This window comes from Triticum dicoccoides, chromosome 6B, assembly GCF_002162155.2.
Source record: "Triticum dicoccoides isolate Atlit2015 ecotype Zavitan chromosome 6B, WEW_v2.0, whole genome shotgun sequence".
NCBI lineage: Eukaryota > Viridiplantae > Streptophyta > Magnoliopsida > Poales > Poaceae > Triticum > Triticum dicoccoides.
In genome coordinates, this window is record NC_041391.1 from 660,013,574 (window position 1) to 660,034,917 (window position 21,344).

The window sequence follows — 21,344 nt, forward strand, 5'->3', positions numbered from 1 at the left end:
TATTATGTCTTCATGAATATATGTGAGTTCTTGATCCTATCTTGCAAGTCTATAGTCACCTATTATGTGTTATGATCCGACAACCCCGAAGTGACAATAATCGGGATACTTCTCGGTGATGACCGTACTTTGAGGAGTTCATGTATTCACTATGTGTTAATGCTTTGGTCTGGTACTCTATTAAAAGGAGGCCTTAATATCCCTTAGTTTACACTTGGACCCCGCTGCCATGGGAGGGTAGGACAGAAGATGTCATACAAGTTCTTTTCCATAAGAACATATGACTATATTCAGAATACATGCCTACATTACATTGATGAACTGGATGTAGTTCTGTGTCACCCTATGTTATAACTATTACATGAGGAATCGCATCCGACATAATTATCCATCACTGATCCAATGCCTACGAGCTTTTCACATATTGTGCTTTGCTTATTTACTTTACCGTTGCTACTGTTACAAATACTACAAAACTGCTATTGTTACTTCTGTTACTGTTACTGTTAGTTCCATACTACTTTGATACTAAATAATTTGCTGCAGATACTAAGTTATCCAGGTGTGGTTGAATTGACAACTCAACTGCTAATACTTGAGGATATTCTTTGGCTCCCCTTGTGTTGAATCAATAAATTTGGGTTGAATACTCTACCCTCAAAAACTGTTGCGATCCCCTATACTTGTGGGTTATCAGGTGTCTCGGTCATGTCTACATAGTTCTCGAACTCATAGGGTCCGCACGCTTAACGTTCAATGACGAAATGTATTATATGAGTTATGTGTTTTGGTGACCGAAGGTTGTTCGGAGTCCTGGATGAGATCAAGGACATGACAAGGGGTCTCGAAATGGTCGAGAGGTAAAGATTGATATATTGGAAGGTGGTATTCGGACACCGGAAGGGTTCCGGAGTGTATCGGGTACAAACCGTAGTACCGGAGGGGTTACCGGAACCCCCTGGTGGAAACTATGGGCCATATGGGCCATAGGAGGGAGGCTAACCAGACCAACAAGGGGCTGGTGCGCCCCCCACAAGGTAGGAGGCCGAATTGGAGTATGGAAGGGGGCGGCACCCCCTTTCCTTCTCCTTCTCCCTCTCCTTTCCCCTTTCCCTCTCCGGTAAAAGGTATGGGGGTCCGAATTGGACTTGGAGTCCTACTAGGACTCCTACCCAATTGGGGGCGCGCCTTGGCCGGCCTCCTCCCCTCTCCCTCCTTTATATACGGGGGTGGGGGGGGGGAGGGGCACCTCTAGGCACATCAATTGTTTAGCCGTGTGCGGTGCCCCCCTCCACCGTTTACTCCTCCGGTCATATTGTTGTAGTGTTTAGGAGAAGCCCTACGCGGATCACTTCACCAACACCGTCATCACGCCGTCGTGCTGACGGAACTCATCCACTCCTTCATGCCTCTACTGGATCAAGAGTTCGAGGGACGTCATCGAGCTGAAGGTGTGCAGAACTCGGAGGTGCCGTACGTTCGGTACTTGATCGGTTGTTTCAAGAAGACGTTCGACTACATCAACCGTGTTAAGTTAACGCTTCCGCTTTCGGTCTACAAGGGTACGTAGACACACTCTCCCCTCTCATTGCTATGCATCTCCTAGATAGATCTTGCGTGAGTGCATGATTTTTTTTTGAAATTGCTATGTTTCCCAACAGTGGCATCCGAGCTAGGTCTATGCGTAGATGATATGCACGAGTAGAACACAAAGAGTTGTGGGTGGTGATCATCATACTACTTAACAACAATGTCTTATTTTGATTCGGCGGTATTGTTGGATGAAGCGGCCCGGACCAACCTTACATGACCGCGTTCATGAGACCGGTTCCACCGACAGACATGCAACTAGGTTTGCATAAAGGTGGCTGGCGGGTGTCTGTTTATCCAACTTTAGTTGAATTGAATTTGACTGCGGCCGGTCCTTGTGAAGGCTAAAACAGCAAACTTGATAAATCACCGTTGTGGTTTTTGTGTTGTAGGTATATACGGTTAATGCTAGAAGCCCGTAGCAGCCACATAAAACTTGGAACAAACAAAGTAGAGGACGTCTAACTTGTTTTTGTAGGGCATGTGGTGATATGATGTGGTCAAGACATGATGTGATATAAAGATTGTTGTATGAGATGATCATGTTTTGTAAAAGTTATCGGCAACTGACATGAACCATTATGGTTGTCGCTTTATTGTATGAAATACAAATGCTATGTAATTGCTTTACTTTATCACTAAGCGCTAGCGATAGTCATAGAAGCAATCGTTGGCGAGATGACCATGACGCTACGATGGAGATCAAGGTGTGAAACCGGTGATGATGGAGATCATGACGTTGCTTCGATGATGGAGATCGAAAGCACAAGATGATGATGGCCATATCATGTCACATATTTTGATTGCATGTGATGTTTATCTTTTATGCATCTTATTTTTCTTAGTACGGCGGTAGCATTATAAGATGATCCCATACTAAATTTCAAGGTATAAGTGTTCTCCTCGAGTATGCACCATTGTGAAAGTTCTTCGTGTTGAGACACCACGTGATGATAGGGGGTGATAAGCTCTACGTTCAAATACAACGGGTGCAAGCCAGATTTGCACACGCGGAATACTCGGGTTAAACTTGACAAGCTTAGCATATACAGATATGGCCTCGGAACACTGGAGACCGAAAGGTCGAACGTGAATCATATAGTGGATATGATCAACATAGAGATGTTCATCACTGATGACTACTCCATCTCACGTGATGATCGAACATGGTTTAGTTGATTTGGATCACGTATCATTGAGATGACTTGAGGGATGTCTATCTAAGTGGGAGTTCTTAAGTAATATGGTTAATTGAACTTTAATTTATCATGAACTTAGTCCTGATAGTATTTGAAAATTATGTTGAAGATCAATAGCTCGCGTTGTTGCTACCCTATTTTTTGATATGTTCCTAGAGAAAACTAAGTTGAAAGATGATAGTAGCTATGATGCAGACTGGGTCCGTGATCTGAGGTTTATCCTCATTGCTATAGAGGAGAATTATGTCCTTGATGCACCGCTAGGTGACAGACCTATTGCAGGAGCAGATGCAGATGTTATGAACATTTGGCTAGCTCAATATGATGACTACTTGATAGTTTAGTGCACCATGCTTTACGTCTTAGAACTGGGACTTCGAAAATATTTTGAACGCCATGGAGCATATAAGATGTTCCAAGAGCTGAAATAGGTATTTCAGACTCATGCCCGAGTCGAGAGGTATGAGACCTCTAACAAGTACTTCGCCTAAAAATGAAGGAGAATAACTCAACTAGTGAGCATGTGCTCAGAATGGCTGGGTACTACAATCCCTTGAATCAAGTGGGAGTTAGTCTTCCAGATAAGATAGTGATTGACAGAGTTCTCTAGTCACCATCACCAAGTTTCTGAAACTTCACGATGAACTATAATATGCAAGGGATGACGAAGGCGATTCCCGAGCTCTTCGTGATGCTGAAATCAACGAAGGTAGAAATCAAGAAAAAGCACCAAGTGTTGATGATTAAATAAGACCACTAGTTTCAAGAAAAGGGCAATGCGAAATAAAGGGAACTTCAAGCAGAATGGCAAGCAAGTTGTCACTCCCATGAAGAAGCCCAAAAAAACTGGACCTAAGCCTGAAACTGAGTGCTTCTACTGCAAAGGAAATGGTCACTGGAAGCCGAACTACCCCAAATATTTGGCAGATAAGAAAGGATGGCAAAGTGAACAAAGGTATATTTTATATACATGTTATTGATGTGTACCTTACTAGTGCTCGTAGTATCCCCTGGGTATTTAATACTTGTTCGGTTGCTAAGATTACTAACTCAAAACAGGAGATGCAAAATAAATAGACACTAGTTGAGGGTGAAGTGATGATGTGTGTTGGAAGTGGTTCCAAGATTGATATGATCTGGAAGTGGTTCCAAGATTGATATGATCATCATCACACACTCCCTATACTTTCAGGATTAGTGTTGAACCTAAATAAATGTTATTTGGTGTTTGCGTTGAGCATGAATATGATTAGATCATGTTTATTGCAATAAGGTTATTCATTTAAGACAGAGAATAATTGTTATTCTGTTTACATGAATAAAACCTTCTATGGTCCTACACCCAATGTTAATGGTTCATTGAATGTTCATCGTAGTGATACACATATTCATAATATTGATGCCAAAAGATGCAAAGTTGATAATGATAGTGCAACATACTTGTGGCAATGCCATTTGGGTCATATCGGTGTAAAGCGCATGAAGAAACTCCATAAAGATGGACTTTTGGAATCACTTGATTATGAATCATTTGATACTTGCAGACCGTGCCTTATGGGCAAGATGACTAAAACTCTGTTGCCTGGATCAATGGAACGAGCTATTGACTTATTGAAAATAATACATACCGATGTATGCGGTCCAATGAGTGTTGATGCTCATGGTGGGTATCGTTATTTTCTGACCCTCACAGATGATTTGAGGAAATATGGGTATGTCTACTTAACGAAACATAAGTCTGAAACATTCAAAAAGTTCAAAGAATTTCAGAGTGAAGTGGAGAACCATCATAACAAGAAAATAAAGTTTCTATTATCTGATCATGGAGGAGAATGTTTGAGTTACGAGTTTGGCCTTCAACTAAAACAATGTGGAATAGTTTCACAGCTCACGCCACCTGGAACACCACTTCGTAATGGTGTGTCCGAACGTCGTAACCGCACTTTATTGGATATGATGCGATCTATGATGTCTCTTACCGATTTACCACTATCGTTTTGGGGTTATGCATTAGAGACAGCTGCATTCACTTTAAACAGGGCACCGTCCAAATCCATTGAGACGACACCGTATGAACTGTGGTTTGGCAGCAAACCTAAGCTGTCATTTCTTAAAGTTTGGGGATGCGATGCTTATGTCAAAAGGCTTCAGCCTGATAAGCTCGAACCCAAATCGGAGAAGTGCGTCTTCATAGGATACCCTAAGGAAACAATTGGGTACACCTTTTACCACAAGTACGAAGGCAAGATTTTTGTTGCTAAAAACAAAACCTTTCTAGAGAAGGAGTTTCTCTCGAAAGAAGTGAGTGGGAGGAAAGTAGAACTTGATGAGGTAATTGTACCTGCTCTCAATTTGGAAAGTAGCTCATCCGAGAAATCTGTTCCCGTGATGCCTACACCAACTAGAGAGGAAGATAATGATAAAGATCATGAAACTACATATCAAGTTGCTACAGAACCTCGTAGATCAAACAGAGCACGATCCGCACTAGAGTGGTACAATAATCCTGTTCTGGAGGTCATGTTACTTGACCATGACGACCCTACGAACTATGAAGAAGCTATGATGAACCCAAATTCCAACGAATGGCTTGAGGCCATGAAATCTGAGATAGGATCCATGTATGAGAACAAAGTATGGACTTTGGTGGACTTTCCCAATGATCGGCAAGCCATTGAGAATAAATGGATCTTCAAGAGGAAGACGGACGCTGATGGTAGTGTTACTATCTGCAAAGCTCGACTTGTCGCAAAAAGGTTTTTGACAAGTTCAAGGTGTTGACTACAATGAGATTTTCTCAACCATAGAGATGCTTAAGTCCATCCAAATCATGTTAGCAATTGCCATATTTCATGAAATCTGGCAAATGGATGTCAAAACTGCATTCCTTAAATGGGTATTTCTTAAAGAAGAGTTGTATATGATGCAACCAGAAGGTTGTGTCGATGCTAAAGGTGCTAACAAAATGTGCAAGCTCTAGCGATCCATCTATGGACTAGTGCAAGCATCTCGGAGTTGGAATATACGCTTTGATGAGTTGACCAAAGCATATAGTTTTATACAGACTTGCGGTGAAGCTTGTATTTACAAGAAAGTGAGTGGGAGCACTACAACCTTTCTGATAAGTATATGTGAATGACATATTGTTGATCAGAAATGATGTAGAATTTTCTGGAAAGCATAAAGGAGAGTTTGAAAGGAGTTTTTATAAGAAAGACCTTGGTGAAGCTGCTTACATATTGGGCATCAAGATCTATAGAGATAGATCAAGACACTTGATAAGATTTTTCAATGAGTACATACCTTGACAAGATTTTGAAGTAGTTCAAAATGGAACAGTAAAAGAAGAAGTTCCTGCCTGTGTTGCAAGGTGTAAGGTTGAGTAAGACTCAAAACCCGACCACAACAGAAAATAGAAGGAGAATGCAAGTCATTCCCTATGCCTCAGCCATAGGTTCTATAAAGTATGCTATGCTGTGTATCAGACCTATTGTGTACCTTATCATGAGTTTGGCAAGGGGGTATGATAGTGATCCAGAAGTGGATCACTGGACAACGGTCAAAGTTATCCTTACTTACCTAAGAGGACTAAGGAAATATTTCTCGGTTATGGAGGTGGTAAAGAGTTCGTCGCAAAGAGTTACGTCGATGCAAGCTTTTACACCAATCCGGATGACTCTGAGTCTAAATCTGGATACATATTAAAAGTGGGAGCAATTAGCTAGAGTAGCTCCATGCATAGCATTGTAGACATAGAAAATTTGCAAAATACATGCGACTCTAAATATGGCAGACGCATTGACCAAACTTCTCTCACAAGCAAAACATGATCACACCTTAGTACTCTTTGTGTGTTAATTGCATAGCGATGTGAACTAGATTATTGACTCTAGTAAACCCTTTGGTTGTTGGTCACATGGCGATGTGAACTATGGGTGTTAATCACATACAGATGTGAACTATTGATGTTAAATCACATGGCGATGTGAACTAGATTATTGATTCTAGTGCAAGTGGGAGACTGAAGGAAATATGCCAAAGAGGCAATAATAAAGTTGTTATTTTATATTTCCTTATATCATGATAAATGTCTATTATTCATGCTAGAATTGTATTAACTAGAAACTTGATACATGTGTGGATACATAGACAAAACACCGTGTCCCTAGTATGCCTCTACTTGACTAGCTCATTAATCAAAGATGGTTAAGTTTCCTAGCAATAGACATGTGTTGTCATTTTACGAACATGATTACATCATTAGGAGAATGACGTGATAGACAAGATCCATCCGTTAGCTTAGCATAATGATCGTTCAATTTTATTGCTACTGCTTTCTTCATGTCAAATACATATTCCTCCGACTATGAGATTATGCAACTCCCGGACACCGGAGGAATGCCTTGTGTGCTATCAAATGTTATAACGTAACTGGGTGATTATAAAGATGCTCTATAGGTATCTCCGAAGGTGTTTGTTGGGCTGGCATAGATCGAGATTAGGATTTATCACTCCGAGTATCGGAGAGGTATCTCTGGTCCCTCTCGGTAATGCACATCATATGAAGCCTTGCAAGCAGTGTAACTAATGAGTTAGTTACGGGATGATGCACTACGAAATGAGTAAAGAGACTCGCCGGTAACGAGATTGAACTAGGTATGAAGATACCGATGATCGAATCTCGGGCAAGTAACATACCGATAACAAGGGAATAACGTATGTTGATATTGTGGTTTGACCGATAAAGATCTTCGTAGAATATGTGGGAACCAATATGAGCGTCCAGGTTTCGCTATTGGTTATTGACCGGAGAGGTTTCTCGGTCATGTGTACATAGTTCTCGAACCCGTAGGGTGCACACGCTTAACACTCGATGACGATATGTATTATATAAGTTATGTGTTTTGGTGACCGAAGGTTGTTCGGAGTCCCGGATGAGATCACGGACATGAAAAGGAGTCTCGAAATGGTCGAGAGGTAAAGATTGATATACGGGAAGGTGGTATTCGGACACCGGAAGGTTTCTGGAGTGTATCGGGTACAAACCGGAGTACCGGAGGGGTTACCGGACCCCCCTTGTGGAAGATATGGGCCATATGAGCCATAGGAGGGAGGCTAACCAGCCCACAAGGGGCTGGTGCACTCCCCACAAGGTAGGAGGCCGAATTGGAGTAGGGAAGGGGGCGGCACCCCCCTTTCCTTCTCCTTCTCCCTCTCCTTTCCCCTTTCCCTCTCCGGTAAAAGGAAGGGGGGGTCCGAATTGGACTTGGAGTCCTAGTAGGACTCCTCCCCACTTAGGGGCACGCCTTGGACGGCCTCCTCCCCTCTCCCTCCTTTATATACGGGGGCATTGGGCACCTCTAGGCACATCAATTGTTTAGCCATGTGTGGTGCCCCCCTCCACCGTTTACTCATCCGGTCATATTGTCGTAGTGCTTAGGCTAAGCCCTGCACGGATCATTTCACCAACACCGTCATCATGTTGTTGTGCTGACGGAACTCATTGACTCCTTCGTGCCTCTACTGGATCAAGAGTTCGAGGGACGTCATCGAGTTGAACATGTGCAAAACTCAGAGGTGTCGTACGTTTGGTACTTGATTGGTTGATTCGAGAAGACGTTCGACTACATCAACCGCGTTAAGTTAACACTTCCGCTTTCGGTCTACGAGGGTACGTGGACACACTCTCCCCTCTTGTTGCTATGCATCTCCTAGATAGATCTTGCGTGAGCGTAGGTTTTTTTTGAAATTGCTACGTTTCCCAACATTGTGGACACAACAACGGCGACGCATAGCGTTGTTCTCCCTCATGGGGGATGCCCTTTGGCGTTCGACCAGTTTTGCATTGCCTGCTTCATTTCACGTGAGAAACCCAGCCGGGTAAGGCTAGCGGCATGACACTCGATCACACATCGACTAGAGTGTTGGTGGGGCCGTTCTGTTGTGTCTGTGTACCTAACTGCCTAGTTGATGTTTGGGGTCCGTGATGCCATTGCTTGGGGCTATTGCCTATCTTATCCGCTGGGCACACGTATGCACTCATGCAAGGAGGTGTTGTGGCTCGCGCGAGGTGTTGATGCGGGCAGTGGTGATATTCCTATTTACACTAGCATATATGAAACAATCCATGCAACACATATATAAATAACTCATGAACTCTAGGATTTGTTCAATAGGGTACCAAGGTATGAAATTATCTTGAATAAGCCCCCAACGATTAACAATGTACTCCCTCCATCCCATAATATAAGAGCGTGTGTCCAAAAATCTCTCATATTATGGGACGAAGGGAGTAGTGGAAAGGCAACATGCAACCACAAAATTTTATGAAGCAACAACATTGCACACCTTCGTGGGACATTGGCGGCATTAATGGGTGTGTTCCCACCTAGTTTAAGTTTTTAGCAAACATCTTCCTTAAGGGGCTGGCTGCACACCTTTTCCATCCTTCGTCAGGCGCTCGAAAATATTCATGATTCTCCACAACATGGTAGGACGGGTCAAGAATAGGCACATGAAGATGCATAGAAGAAAAGAAAGAGAAAACAACAAGAGCATCAAAGCGATGAAGGGGGTTAAACAATGATAAAACAAATAGAGCCAAGAATTTCCGACCACCCTCAAAAGGTTGTTTTGAGTTACATGGATAGTCATCATCGTCGAAGAGATCCGGGTGCTCGTATTGCAGAGTGACAAACTCCACTTCCCGCAGAAGCTCTTCGCCATGTTGCGCATGGCCACAATTTCGACACGTTCAGCTTCAGCGCGGCATCTCCAAGCCATCATGCTCCTCTGGCGGTTCTTTTTTGGTGAAACGATGCTCACTGTCACCCTATTCAAGCATGAGCTCCTGACCGGCAGTTCCAACGATATAGGGCAATATTGGCTGTGTGGTATAGGCCGACAAGTAAACTCAAGGTGGACCAAGTGGTCAGCGAGGTTGCAGGATGTCGGCAGGATGGAGGCCACCGAGAGAGAGGGAGCAGCAACCCAAAGGGAATATTTTGTTGAGAACTCATTTCGGCTGCTCAAATTTTAGAGCCGGCGGACGCTTGTCCTAATTTTTTGGGATAAGATTTACCTTTGGAGAGTTCGTCTAGGTGCGACTTAACTCCTCAAAAGGGAATCTTTTGTGGAGTTAAAGCTCTTTTTGGAGTTTCGTCAGAGTTCCGCTTAGATCCAGAATTCACTTTCAGTCTACTTTCTTTCCTTAAGTCCGTCCTATAACAAAAAAATCCAATCTCTGCCCCATCTACGTGCATGACTTTCATGTCCAACCTGTACTCCTACCAGGTTCATTGTGATTTAACTACTACACGCTTGGCCACAGGTGCTGGCAAAGCATGCTCGAAGGAGTTCCGATAGGTCGATCATTAGCATGTGCAAGAGCCTATTACTTAGAACAACTCTATCAGAGTTGCCATATTGGTATCCGCTCCACATGCATTATGGAGATTGTCGAGGTGATACACAAACTTGTGTCTCCATATTTCCTGCCTCTATAATTGTGGGACCCACTCAATAATGGTGCATCTTTTTTCCCCAATTTCATTGCCATCCCAGGTGAGGTGAGGGACCACCTGAAGTTTTCTTCATGCCACAGGCAACTGTCATATGGACTATGCTCTAAAAGGCAGGCCCGACTTGCCAATTATGGTGGCTGGGAGGCTCGATATGGAGGGAGATCCACAAATTATGGTGATCCAGAGGCATATGTGTTGGAAATATGCCCTAGAGGCAATAATAATTCATGATTAATGTTTATATTCTATGCTATAACTGTTGTAGTTCTCAATCCTGCAAAAACCAAGAGGATCGGAGGAAAACTCATCTACACATCTAGAGTTATAAGCGATAAAATAAGATTCCTAGTCTTGCATTTAAGACTAGCTCAGTTGTTGTATGATGGTCTTGTTTTTCTAGTCATGGGCATAGTTAAGAGTAACGATGATGCTGACAACATATGAGGGAACGATGTAGGAAGAACACTTGTATTGCCATGACCCAAGTTGTATCTTTTACTAAGAGATGATACTGTCACAAGTCTATAGTCCATAAAACGGGAAGTTAACATATGCACAATTCGTTAGACCATGAGAGTATAGAGTCATTCCATACCGGATGATGCACTTTGGGGTTATTCTAATGTCAGTTGTAACAGGGTGATCATTACGGCAACTTACATGTTCATCGGAAACATATGATGGGGAACTAGATAGATCAAGACTCGGATTTTGTTCCTGTGACGATGCAGAGATTTTTAGGGCCCTTCGGTGTGACGACATCCATCATCATCAGGTATAGTGAGCATGTATTTGACTCACGGGGATACTGATATATATCACCTCGGGTTTTGTAAATTATCGCAAAGCAAAATGAATATCATATGGTAGCTCCAGGTTCAGTCGATAAACATTTGTGTGAGTATAGGGGTCAATATGGATGTCCACAGTTCCACTATTGATCATTGATCAAAAGTTCTTTCGGTCATGTTTGTGTTTCACCGAACCTACAAGGTCACATACTTAAGAACCTTTGATATGTTGAGTTCTAATTGAGTTGGGAGTATTGGAGTATAGCACCAAAAAAGTTTCAGAGATAACAAAAATTGTTGTGCGAGAGAACCAGAAGTGTTTCGGGGAAATCAGAAGCAGTTCATAGAAAACCAAATAAAACCGAATATGTGGGAAAGTTTTGGAGGATGTAATACTAGTATATGAGGGCTCCTGTATTTACAGGGAGCCCCTCCGGATTATTCTAGGCACCATGGGCTGCCCAAATAGACTAAAGCCTATTAGGGCGCAACCACATAGGCCTAAAGGCCCATATATGTGGTGCCCCCTTTAGCCTTGCCCCCCAAGCTAGGGGGTGGTGGGGCGCCACCCCCTTGGCCGTCGCCACAAGGGGAAGCCCCCTCCTCCAAGTTGGCCTCACCCCTCCACCTATATATACCCATGGGGCGCCCCCTATTGAGACACAAGTTCTCTCGCGATCTGCGGTTCCCCCCTCTCTAGTTCTCCACCATAGCTCTTCTCGCGAAGGGCTGCTCCTCCCCCTTTTTCTATTCCGACATCATCAAGCCCGAGACGAGGAAGCGCTGCCAGATCACTGGTGTCAAACGTGTGCAATGCACAGTGGGGCCGTACGTCCGGTTCTTGTTTGAGGGATCTGTTCGTGAGACTTCAAGAACACGATCTTCACAAACTCTTTTTCCGCTGCAACTTGTTGTTGGTAAAGATCTAACCTTGTATGTATGTCTTCACAGTGATCCTGGTTTTGTTTCATAGGACATTTTTCTTCTATACTACGATGCCCAACAATATGATGACCATGCTACAGTGCCCTTTTTTTGGCCAAAACCATAATTATTGGAAGTTATTATGGCAACTCTGCTAGAGTTGCTCTTAGACGTGGACGAGACTTGCCTGCTCCCTTCCCATGCTCCCATCCGTACTCCCGCGTACATGACTTGATTTGATTGGAAGAAAATAAGACCCGACCCCACCCCCTGAAAATCAGGAGGGAGATGATTAGATTAGAAAAGAAAAAGAAAAAAGGACAGCCGTTGGATGAAGTGGGAGCACGGATGGAAGCATGGGAAGGGAGCAGGCAAGCCGGATCCCTTAGACGCGCCTCGTAAGTCTATCATGTGCTTAGACATGTGGAGGTAGTAATCGACATGTATGGTCACACACGTTTTCCCACTACACAATCACATTGTGGTTCCCACATAGGATGTACATTTTCTATTTTTTGTGAAATTTTCCAAAATTCTATAATTTCAAAATTTTGAAATATTTTTTGAAGTTCAAAATTTTGTAAGTTCAAAGCATTCTAAAAGATCAATTTTTGAAAGTGAAACGTTTGAAAATGATTTAAAAAAAATTCTAATTACGATTGTCAAAATTTTGGAAGTTGAAAGACTTGGAGCAGTCGCGACGTCCATGATCGAGCTCGCCCGTTGGTCGTCCGCCTCTTGCACGCAGCTCCAACGCACATCCGCTCTGGTGCTCACCTCCACGTCGGTCGTCGGCCCCACGCTACCTTGCATGTGATTCGAACCGCCGCGTCATCGGTGGAAGCACCTCGCGACACCAATGGCCACTACGCCAGATCATGCGCCAGCTCCACCATATCCCGCATGGCACGGCATGGAAAAAATCTTACCATCGCACGAGTTTTGCCTGACTATGTCTTACAGGGACGACAAGAGAGGAATGAAGGAGCCGGTTGTACGGGTGAGTTGGTAGGTTGGGCCGCCAAATTAGGGTATCTTTTCTCAAAACGAGGGAAATAGAAATACGAAGGATTTTAGTGACATGTCCTCTTAAATCCTACATGATTAGAAAACTACAGGAATTCAGATAAAAGAGTGTTTGATGGAGTGAGGCGTTTTGGAGGCCGAGCTCCATGGAGCCTTTTATTTTTGAATCTTTTTTTTTCAAAAATTGAACTTTTCGGTTTCAAAAAAATCTGAAAAAATTTATGCAAGTATACAAAGATGAAATGTATATGTGTGTAAAAATTCAGGATGAAAAACCTTGAAATGCGACCTGTGCAAAAAAGACAAATTCATTGTGTTTGAGGATTAATAGTATCTTGTGTTGAAAAACCTTAGATTTGTTTTTTTTACAGAGGCCTCATTTCCTCGTATTTTGTCCTGAATATTTACACACATGTATATTATGCCTTCATGTATATGTGTATTTTTTCATAATTTTTTAAAATCTAGAAATATGAATTTTGATGAAATTTCAAAAATGCTTTTGGAGTCCTCCATGGAGCTCGGCCTCCAAAAGGCATTTTTGTGTTTGATATCACTATAAAGCAAATGAATTATACAAAGAGATTTGAGTGGATGCACATTTTTCTCCAAAATAAAGTGCAAATGAATTCTAAGAAAACTTACTAACATTTCAATATACTATGAATCAAACAGCCAACACGGAAAAAAAAATTCCTACGATCTAAATTCTCTAAAACTCCTACAAAACTCTTTTGGATCAAACCCCCAGCTCAGCCTGTCATATGCTTCGAGTACTTACTTTCGTTCTCGTCACATGTCGACACTTTCGATCCGCTAAGCAATACCATTTTTGCAAACGAAAAGAAGAATGATCAGATGTTTCTGGGGAAGTGTCTTCTTCACTCTAGTCGGCAGCCACCTGCCGACCCACTCATGCGAGCACACGTAGCGCCCTGCCCGGCGATTCGTCCGTCTGACCACCCCTCTTTATGGGCTAGTCGGCACTCACCTGCCCATCCACTCACGAGAGCACACCTGGAGCTTCGTCCACCCTCGAACGGCCTATAAATAGTGCCTCATGCTGCACCTGCTTTACACAACCACGTTCTTCACACAACCAAGACAAGTAAACAGCAGCACTAGCTAGTAGATTTCCCGAGTGACAGGTTGAGCGCAAGATGGAGCACCAGGGACACGGCACCGGCGAGAAGAAAGGCATCATGGAGAACATCAAGGAGAAGCTCCCCGGTGGCCACCAGCAGACCGCTGGCACCCACGGGCAGCAGGGACACACTAGAATGACCGGCACGGAGATGCATGACACCACGGCCACCGGCGGCACCTTTGGGCAGCAGGGACACACCGGAACGACTGGCACTGGGACACACGGCACAGCTGGGACCGGCGAGAAGAAGAGCCTCATGGACAAGGTCAAGGAGAAGCTGCCTGGACAGCACTAAGCCCGGTGTGCCCACGACCGCTACCTTCGCAGAATAATACTCCACCGTATATGAATTGATCGAGTCTAGTTCACCTAGCTCACTTGGTCATTGGAGGAGCGAATGTATCTTTGCTTTAAGTTTTCACGGAAATGTGTTCACTGTTTACGTTTGTTTACACTTTGTGTCGTGCAAATTTCCTTTTTGTTCTTTTTTTTGGGCTATCTATTTTTTGACTATCAGGAGGGCCAAAGCCACCCGGTTCCATTATCAAATAACGAAACCAGAGTGAGTTCAACATCATGCATAAAGGCATGTTCAGGAGGGGGTATACAGCGTGACCAGCATATCCCTCCGTTCCCCTAGGGTTTCCCTAGGGTCTACCTCTTCCTTCGGCGGCGCCGCCGAAGTCCACAAATTCCCACGTGAAAATCGGCCGGATTGCTACACGCTTGCTGGTGATCGGGTCGTCCCGAGGCAATCGTCTTGGCACATCGTTTGCATGGAGTTAGGGGATGGAGTTCGAGGAGCAGGAGGGTCGAAGGGAGCGCAGGCGGAGAATTTAGGGCGGAAGGCTTTGGGGGCTGGAGAGGAGCAACTCCCGTCATCATCGGCGGCGGGGATGGCTGCGGGAGGGGCGGATGAAGCGAGGCGTATGGAGGAGGATCGGGAGGATGGGGATGAGGAGGAAAATTGGGATCACCATGGCCCAGATCCGAATTTGGAAGACGTGTTTGAAGGACTAAACTTGCAGGGGGAGGAGGTGGATGATCTCGATCTGTCAGGAGAGGTTGATGAGTTGATCAAGGATGTGAGGTGGCTGGCTCTTTTTAGGGTTCATACCCTACGTCCGTTCGGTCATGCGGCGCTGTTAAACTCTATGAGGAATGCATGGGCGTGTGCTCAAGGTGTGACGTTCAATATAAAGGGACCTAATTTGTTCTTGGCGCAATGCCATTGTTTGGGAGATTGGAAGAGGGTCATGGAAGGAGGACCATGGCAGTTTAGAAGAGATCCGGTGGTTTTGGTTGAATATGATGGGTTTACTAATGTCTCTGACTATACGTTGGACATGTACCCACTTTGGGCAAGGATCAAAGGCCTGCCTGACGGTCTAACGAGGAAGAAAGAACTGGCTGAGAAGGTGGCAAAGAAGGTAGGGGAGCCTCCGTTTACGGTGATTGTCAATGAAGGCAAGATCAATCCTTCGAGCTACTTGAGAGTTAGGGTGTTCGTTAATGTTAATAAGCCGCTGGTGAGATTTGTGCCAATAACCTAGAAGGAGAGGAAGAAATACCCAGTTTACTACGAAAAGCTGCCTGATTTCTGTTTGTTTTGTGGATGTATGGGACATGTGGTCGAGGAACGTGGAGATGGGATACATGATCCGTCATCGTGTGAATGGGGTGACTATTTGCATTGGAGTGGAGAACCAATAAACAATGGTGCAAGGGGAGGTCGAGGTGCCTGGTCTGAGTCACGTAGAGATAATGCGGCTAGGGAAGGAGTACGGGGCGGTAGAAGAGGAGGTGGAGGTAGGGGTGACAGAGGAGGGAGAAGCTTTGGGACTGGAGGAAGGGGTGCTGGAGTGCATCCGAGTGTACCTGAGGGGGTTGTTGAGGAAGGCGAGCAGGGCGGGCTGGATCAGGAACGCTCGGCTCGTAAAAGACTCGTCAGAGATGATGGTACAGTTAATCTACGTGGGCAGTTGGTTCCTAACCTGGGAGGGAAGGTGGCTGATACTGTGGTTTTTATTGAGTCCGGCGCCGGGATTGGAATGCCGAGCCCGAGTGCAGCGGCCTCCACACCGGGAAAGAACCCCATAGTGAACGGAAGTGGGGACCAGATGATTGTCATTGAGGATATGGGTACCTCTTATGCGGCGGCCTCCGAGTCGGAGGACCGCCAGGTCCAATGAATTGCTTAAGCTGGAACTGCCGGGGAGGGGGGAATTCCCGGACAGTTCGTGAGCTGACGACCTTTTGTAGGTCATATTCCCACATGTTTGTGTTCCTGTGTGAGACGAGACAGAAGGAAGCGAAGATGAAGAGATTAAGAGGTCGGTTTGGCTTGAAGGGCTTTTGTGGCGTTGATAGTTCAGGCATGAGTGGTGGCCTGGCGGTATATTGGCATGAAAATTGTGTGGTTGAAGTGCTTGACAAAGATGATCGTCATGTTGATGCCCTAGTTCGGGTGCAGGAAGGGGCGGATCAGTGGAGAATTACGTTTGTACATGGAGAACCGCGGGTAGAAAACCGGCATCTCATGTGGGCAAAAATACAGAATTTGAAAAATGTCAATGATCTTCCGTGGTTGGTTTTGGGGGACTTTAACGAAGCAATGTGGGATTTTGAACACTTTTCAGCTACTCCAAGACCAGAGCCGCAGATGATAGCATTCAGGGATGTGTTGGAAGTTTGTAGTTTAGTAGACTTGGGATTTTTGGGGGTTCCTTTCACCTATGACAATAAAAGAAGTGGCTCGAGCAATGTTAGGGTGAGGCTGGATAGGGCCGTTGCAACAAATGATTGGAGGAATATATTCCCCTTTGCCTCTGTACAACATATTCTAAGTCCTTGTTTGGATCATGTGGCTGTACTTCTCAAGGGCGAGGCGGATTCTGGACCGGTTGGGCCGAAACATCGCCGATATGAGATCTTCTGGGAGCGGGACTCCACGCTGCCGGAGGTCATCAAGAACGCGTGGGAATCTGTTGGCAATGTCCAAAATTTGGAGCAGTTGCGAGAGGCGCTAACCAAGACAATGGTGTCGTTGGGTTCTTGGTCCAGGAAGTTCGGGAGTGTTACAAAGGAGTTAGCTAAGTCCCGTTCACAGTTAGAAGAGCTCATGCATATGAATGCGGATCGACAAGAAATAAGGAAAGTGACAGACAGGATGAATGATCTTTTGTACCAAGAGGAGATGATTTGGCTTCAAAGATCGAGAATTTCATGGCTTAAGGAGGGAGACCGCAACACAAAGTTTTTTCATAGTAAGGTAGTGTGGAGGGCTCGTAAAAACAAAATCAGGCAGTTAACGGATAGTATTGGAGTGGTCCATTCAGATTTGGTGTCTATGGGTAAGCTAGTGAATGAGTATTTTCGGGATGTCTTCACTGCGGATGTTAACCTTGATGCAGGCCATGTGGTTGATCTCTTTGAAGTACTGGTCACGGAGGAGGACAATATTAAGCTATGTGCTCCGTTTAGTGATAAGGAAATCTCTGACGCACTTTTTCAGATAGGGCCACTTAAGGCGCCGGGCCCTGATGGATTTCCAGCCAGGTTTTTCCAGAGGAATTGGGCGACTCTCAAGGACAGTGTGATTGCGGCTGTCAAGGATTTCTTCAGATCCGGGGTGATGCGAGAGGGAGTAAATTCCACGACGATTGTCCTCATTCCGAAAGTTGCTAATCCTACAAAGCTGACTGAGTATAGGCCAATCAGCTTGTGCAATATGATTTACAAGGTCATATCTAAATGTTTGGTTAATAGGCTCCGTCCTCTCTTGGATAACCTAATCTCTGATGAGCAGAGTGCGTTCATTCCGGGTAGGATGATTACTGACAATGCGCTGATTGCCTTTGAGTGCCTACACTACATCAAACAGGAAAAGGATCCAACAAAAAGCTTTTGTGCTTATAAGCTTGATCTCTCCAAAGCTTATGATAGGGTGGACTGGGGTTTCTTGAAGCAAGTGATGCAAAAGTTGGGGTTCTCTCAGCGATGGATAGACTGGATTATGACTTGTGTCACATCGGTGAGATATTCTGTCAAATTAAACGGAACTCTCTTGGATTCATTTGCACCGACGCGTGGGCTTCGGCAAGGTGATCCCCTTTCACCATTTTTATTCTTGTTTGTGGCGGATGGTCTTTCGGCGATCCTAAAAAAGAAAGTGGCATCTGGTCATATTACTCCGGTAAGAGTATGCAGGCGAGCACCGGGCATATCCCATTTGTTATTTGCTGATGATACCATGTTGTTTTTTGAGGCAACTAGAGATCAGGCTAAGAGCGTTAAGGAAGCTCTAGACTTGTATGGTGCGGCCACTGGGCAAAGTCTCAATTATGGAAAATGTTCTATGTTCTTTGGTTCTTCTTGTCCGAACACAATTCAAGATGAGGTTCGACAGGTGCTGCGTGTGCAAAGTCTGGTTTTTGAGGAAAAATATTTGGGTTTGCCTACCCCTGAGGGTCGCATGTCTAAGGGGAAGTTCCAAAACCTTCAAACAAGCTTGATAAAACGCCTTATTCAGTGGGGAGATGGTCAACTTGCCCAGCCTGGTAGGGAGGTATTAGTGAAAGCTGTTGCACAGGCATTGCCAACCTATATCATGGGGGTTTTCAAATTGCCATTTTCAGTTTGCGGTGATCTTACAAGAATGGTTAGAAACTTTTATTGGGGCTCGGCAAAAGGAAAAAAGAAAGGTCCATTGGAGGGGGTGGGACCATCTCATGCAGCCAAAGGATAGAGGTGGTGCAGGTTTTCGTGATTTTCAGCTGTTTAACCAGGCGCTTCTGGCTCGGCAGGCGTGGAGATTGGTTTCTAGGCCGGACAGTTTATGTGCACTGGTTCTGAAAGCAAGATACTATCCGGAGGGCAAGCTTGAAGACACGGTGTTTTCTGGCAACGCTTCCTCCTCCTGGCAAGCAATAAGCCATGGGTTAGACTTACTAAAGAAGGGTCTAATTTGGCGTGTGGGCAATGGCAGGAGCATACGAGTTTGGCGCGACAACTGGATCCCAAGGCCTTTCTCATATAAACCCATCTCACTGCAGGGCAGATGTCGTATTCGCTATGTTTTCGACTTCCTGAATGAGAATGGATCCTGGAAGGGGCAGTTACTGTCAGAGTATTTCCTTGCTGCGGATGTTGATGAAATACTAAAGATTAGAGCTTCTCCGAGGCAGGCCGAAGATGTTATTGCATGGGGTCCCAATAAGCTGGGTGTGTTCACAGTAAAAAGTGCTTATATGTTGGCGTTTGAAGAAGCACATAGAGAGAGGGAATCCTCGTCTAGTTCTTCTCCAGATGGGAGTAGAGCTTGCTGGTCTTACATATGGAAGAGCTTGGCGCCTCCGACCGTCAAGAACTTTGCTTGGCGTATGGCGACTGATGGGCTACCTACCTGGCGGAACAAGCATAAAATCGGATTAGAAGTATCAAGTACCTGTCCAGTTTGTGGTGTTGAAGAGGAAGATAATTTTCACCCCTTTGTGCGCTGCCAATTTGGGAGAGACTTGTATCTAGAGATGGCCAAGGTTTGGAGGTTACCTAGTATTGATAATCTGATAAACAGTGGGAAGGAGTGGCTGCTTATTGCCTTATCTTCATTAAGTGATATTGAGCGATGCATGATGCTTATGACCTTTTGGCGGAGCTGGTTCGTCCGAAATGAGATTACACATCAAAAACCAGCTCCACCACTTGAAGTTTCGGTTCGGTTCCTGCAAAGCTACCTGGAGTCGCTGGTGGCGATCAAACTGAATTCCAACATGGACCCGATCAAGGGCAAGTCCATTGTGATCCTAGACTCGTTGCCTTTCACCGTGCAGGGCGGTTTCCCTAGAGAGTAGATGGTCTAAACCAAGCAGAGATTGTGTTAAACTAAACACTGATGGGTCCTATGATTCTTCGAGAGCAGCGGGAGCTGGAATGATCCTTCGGGATTCTAATGGCGAAATTATATTCTCAGCCTGCCGAGTTTTATTTTCCTGCAGAGATGCTCTGGAAGCGGAGTTATGTGCATGCATGGAGGGGCTTTCAATTTCTATTCAGAGGTCAAATCTTCCTATTGTGGTTGAGATGGATTCGTCGGAGGCGGTGGCCATGATCAACTGTGTTGGCAAGGATCGATCGGTCTATGCTGCTCTTATTGATGAGATAAGATATCTTGTTAGTCTTTGTTCTATTTGCATTACTCACGTTTCGCGAACTCAAAATAAAGCTAGTGATCGCCTAGCTACCTTCGGGAGAGTTGAGAGTAGAATTATGACCTGGATTGGGTCAGGCCCCCCGGAGGTGGTACAGATTGCTAAGGATGATTGTAAAGACTTGATTATTGAGTAATACAAGTATTTCTCCCCGCAAAAAAAAGGCATGTTCAGGAAGGTAAAAGGTTACATAAAACGCTCAGGAAAAAGTGAAAGGTGCAAACTTATTACAACACGGGTATCTTCAGAGTGTCGAATACATTCCGCTTTTCTCCCATTCTATGGTTTTACAATGTTTTAAATAGCTCAACTATAGCCTTTGAGACCTCTCTCGCTAAAGCTATGCACTTTTAATGCTAAATTAATATGACGGTAATAGCCCGCAATTTCCCGTTATAATGCTACCTTTGGAGTTATTTAGCCCGCTAAGCCGCAATACAAAACCATCCTTTTGCATTATTTTTTGTTCTTGTTTATGATATATTTGACACATTGATGCGAAGCTTGGTTATTGAATTAGGACACCAGATTGGTGCTAGGGTTTCGATGTGCGAACATGTGTATATGTCGAGTATATGCAATATATCATATATGATGCTCATTTTATACTTATTTTTTTTCAATTTTGCATGAATAAAGGAAAACAAAAAACGGGGCTTAGCTTCGCTATAGCTTTTCATAGCAACGGGCCAATCCGCCGCTAAATGGCATAGCCCGCTATTTAAAACATAGGGTTTTCAGCACGATCCTCCAGACTGCAGTACCAGGGGCCACCCCCACTCCAGGCCGCTTGAGCTTCTTTGCAGGTTGAGCTGGAGAACTAGGTAGATCCAGTGGTGTGACTGGGCTCGGTAGGGAGTGTTTGCAGGGGGCATTGCCAGGACTCCTCGGACGTGATGATAGAGTAACCCAAAGAGACGATTCGGGCCTCGCCC

General features: G+C 44.7%; 1 protein-coding gene across 1 annotated transcript; it reads left to right on the plus strand.

Moving 5' to 3' along the window:
• Positions 1 to 14,148: 14,148 nt before the first annotated feature.
• On the plus strand, positions 14,149 to 14,652 carry LOC119323210 (dehydrin DHN3-like). The gene has a single exon (XM_037596806.1). It carries the CDS (start codon positions 14,214 to 14,216, stop codon positions 14,493 to 14,495), a length of 282 nt encoding a protein of 93 aa, XP_037452703.1. The 5' UTR covers positions 14,149 to 14,213; the 3' UTR covers positions 14,496 to 14,652.
• Positions 14,653 to 21,344: the final 6,692 nt, after the last annotated feature.

Excerpts from the sequence above, each read along its gene's own strand:
- LOC119323210 (XM_037596806.1), top strand. The coding sequence starts at position 14,214 with ATGGAGCACCAGGGACACGGCACCGGCGAGAAGAAAGGCATCATGGAG.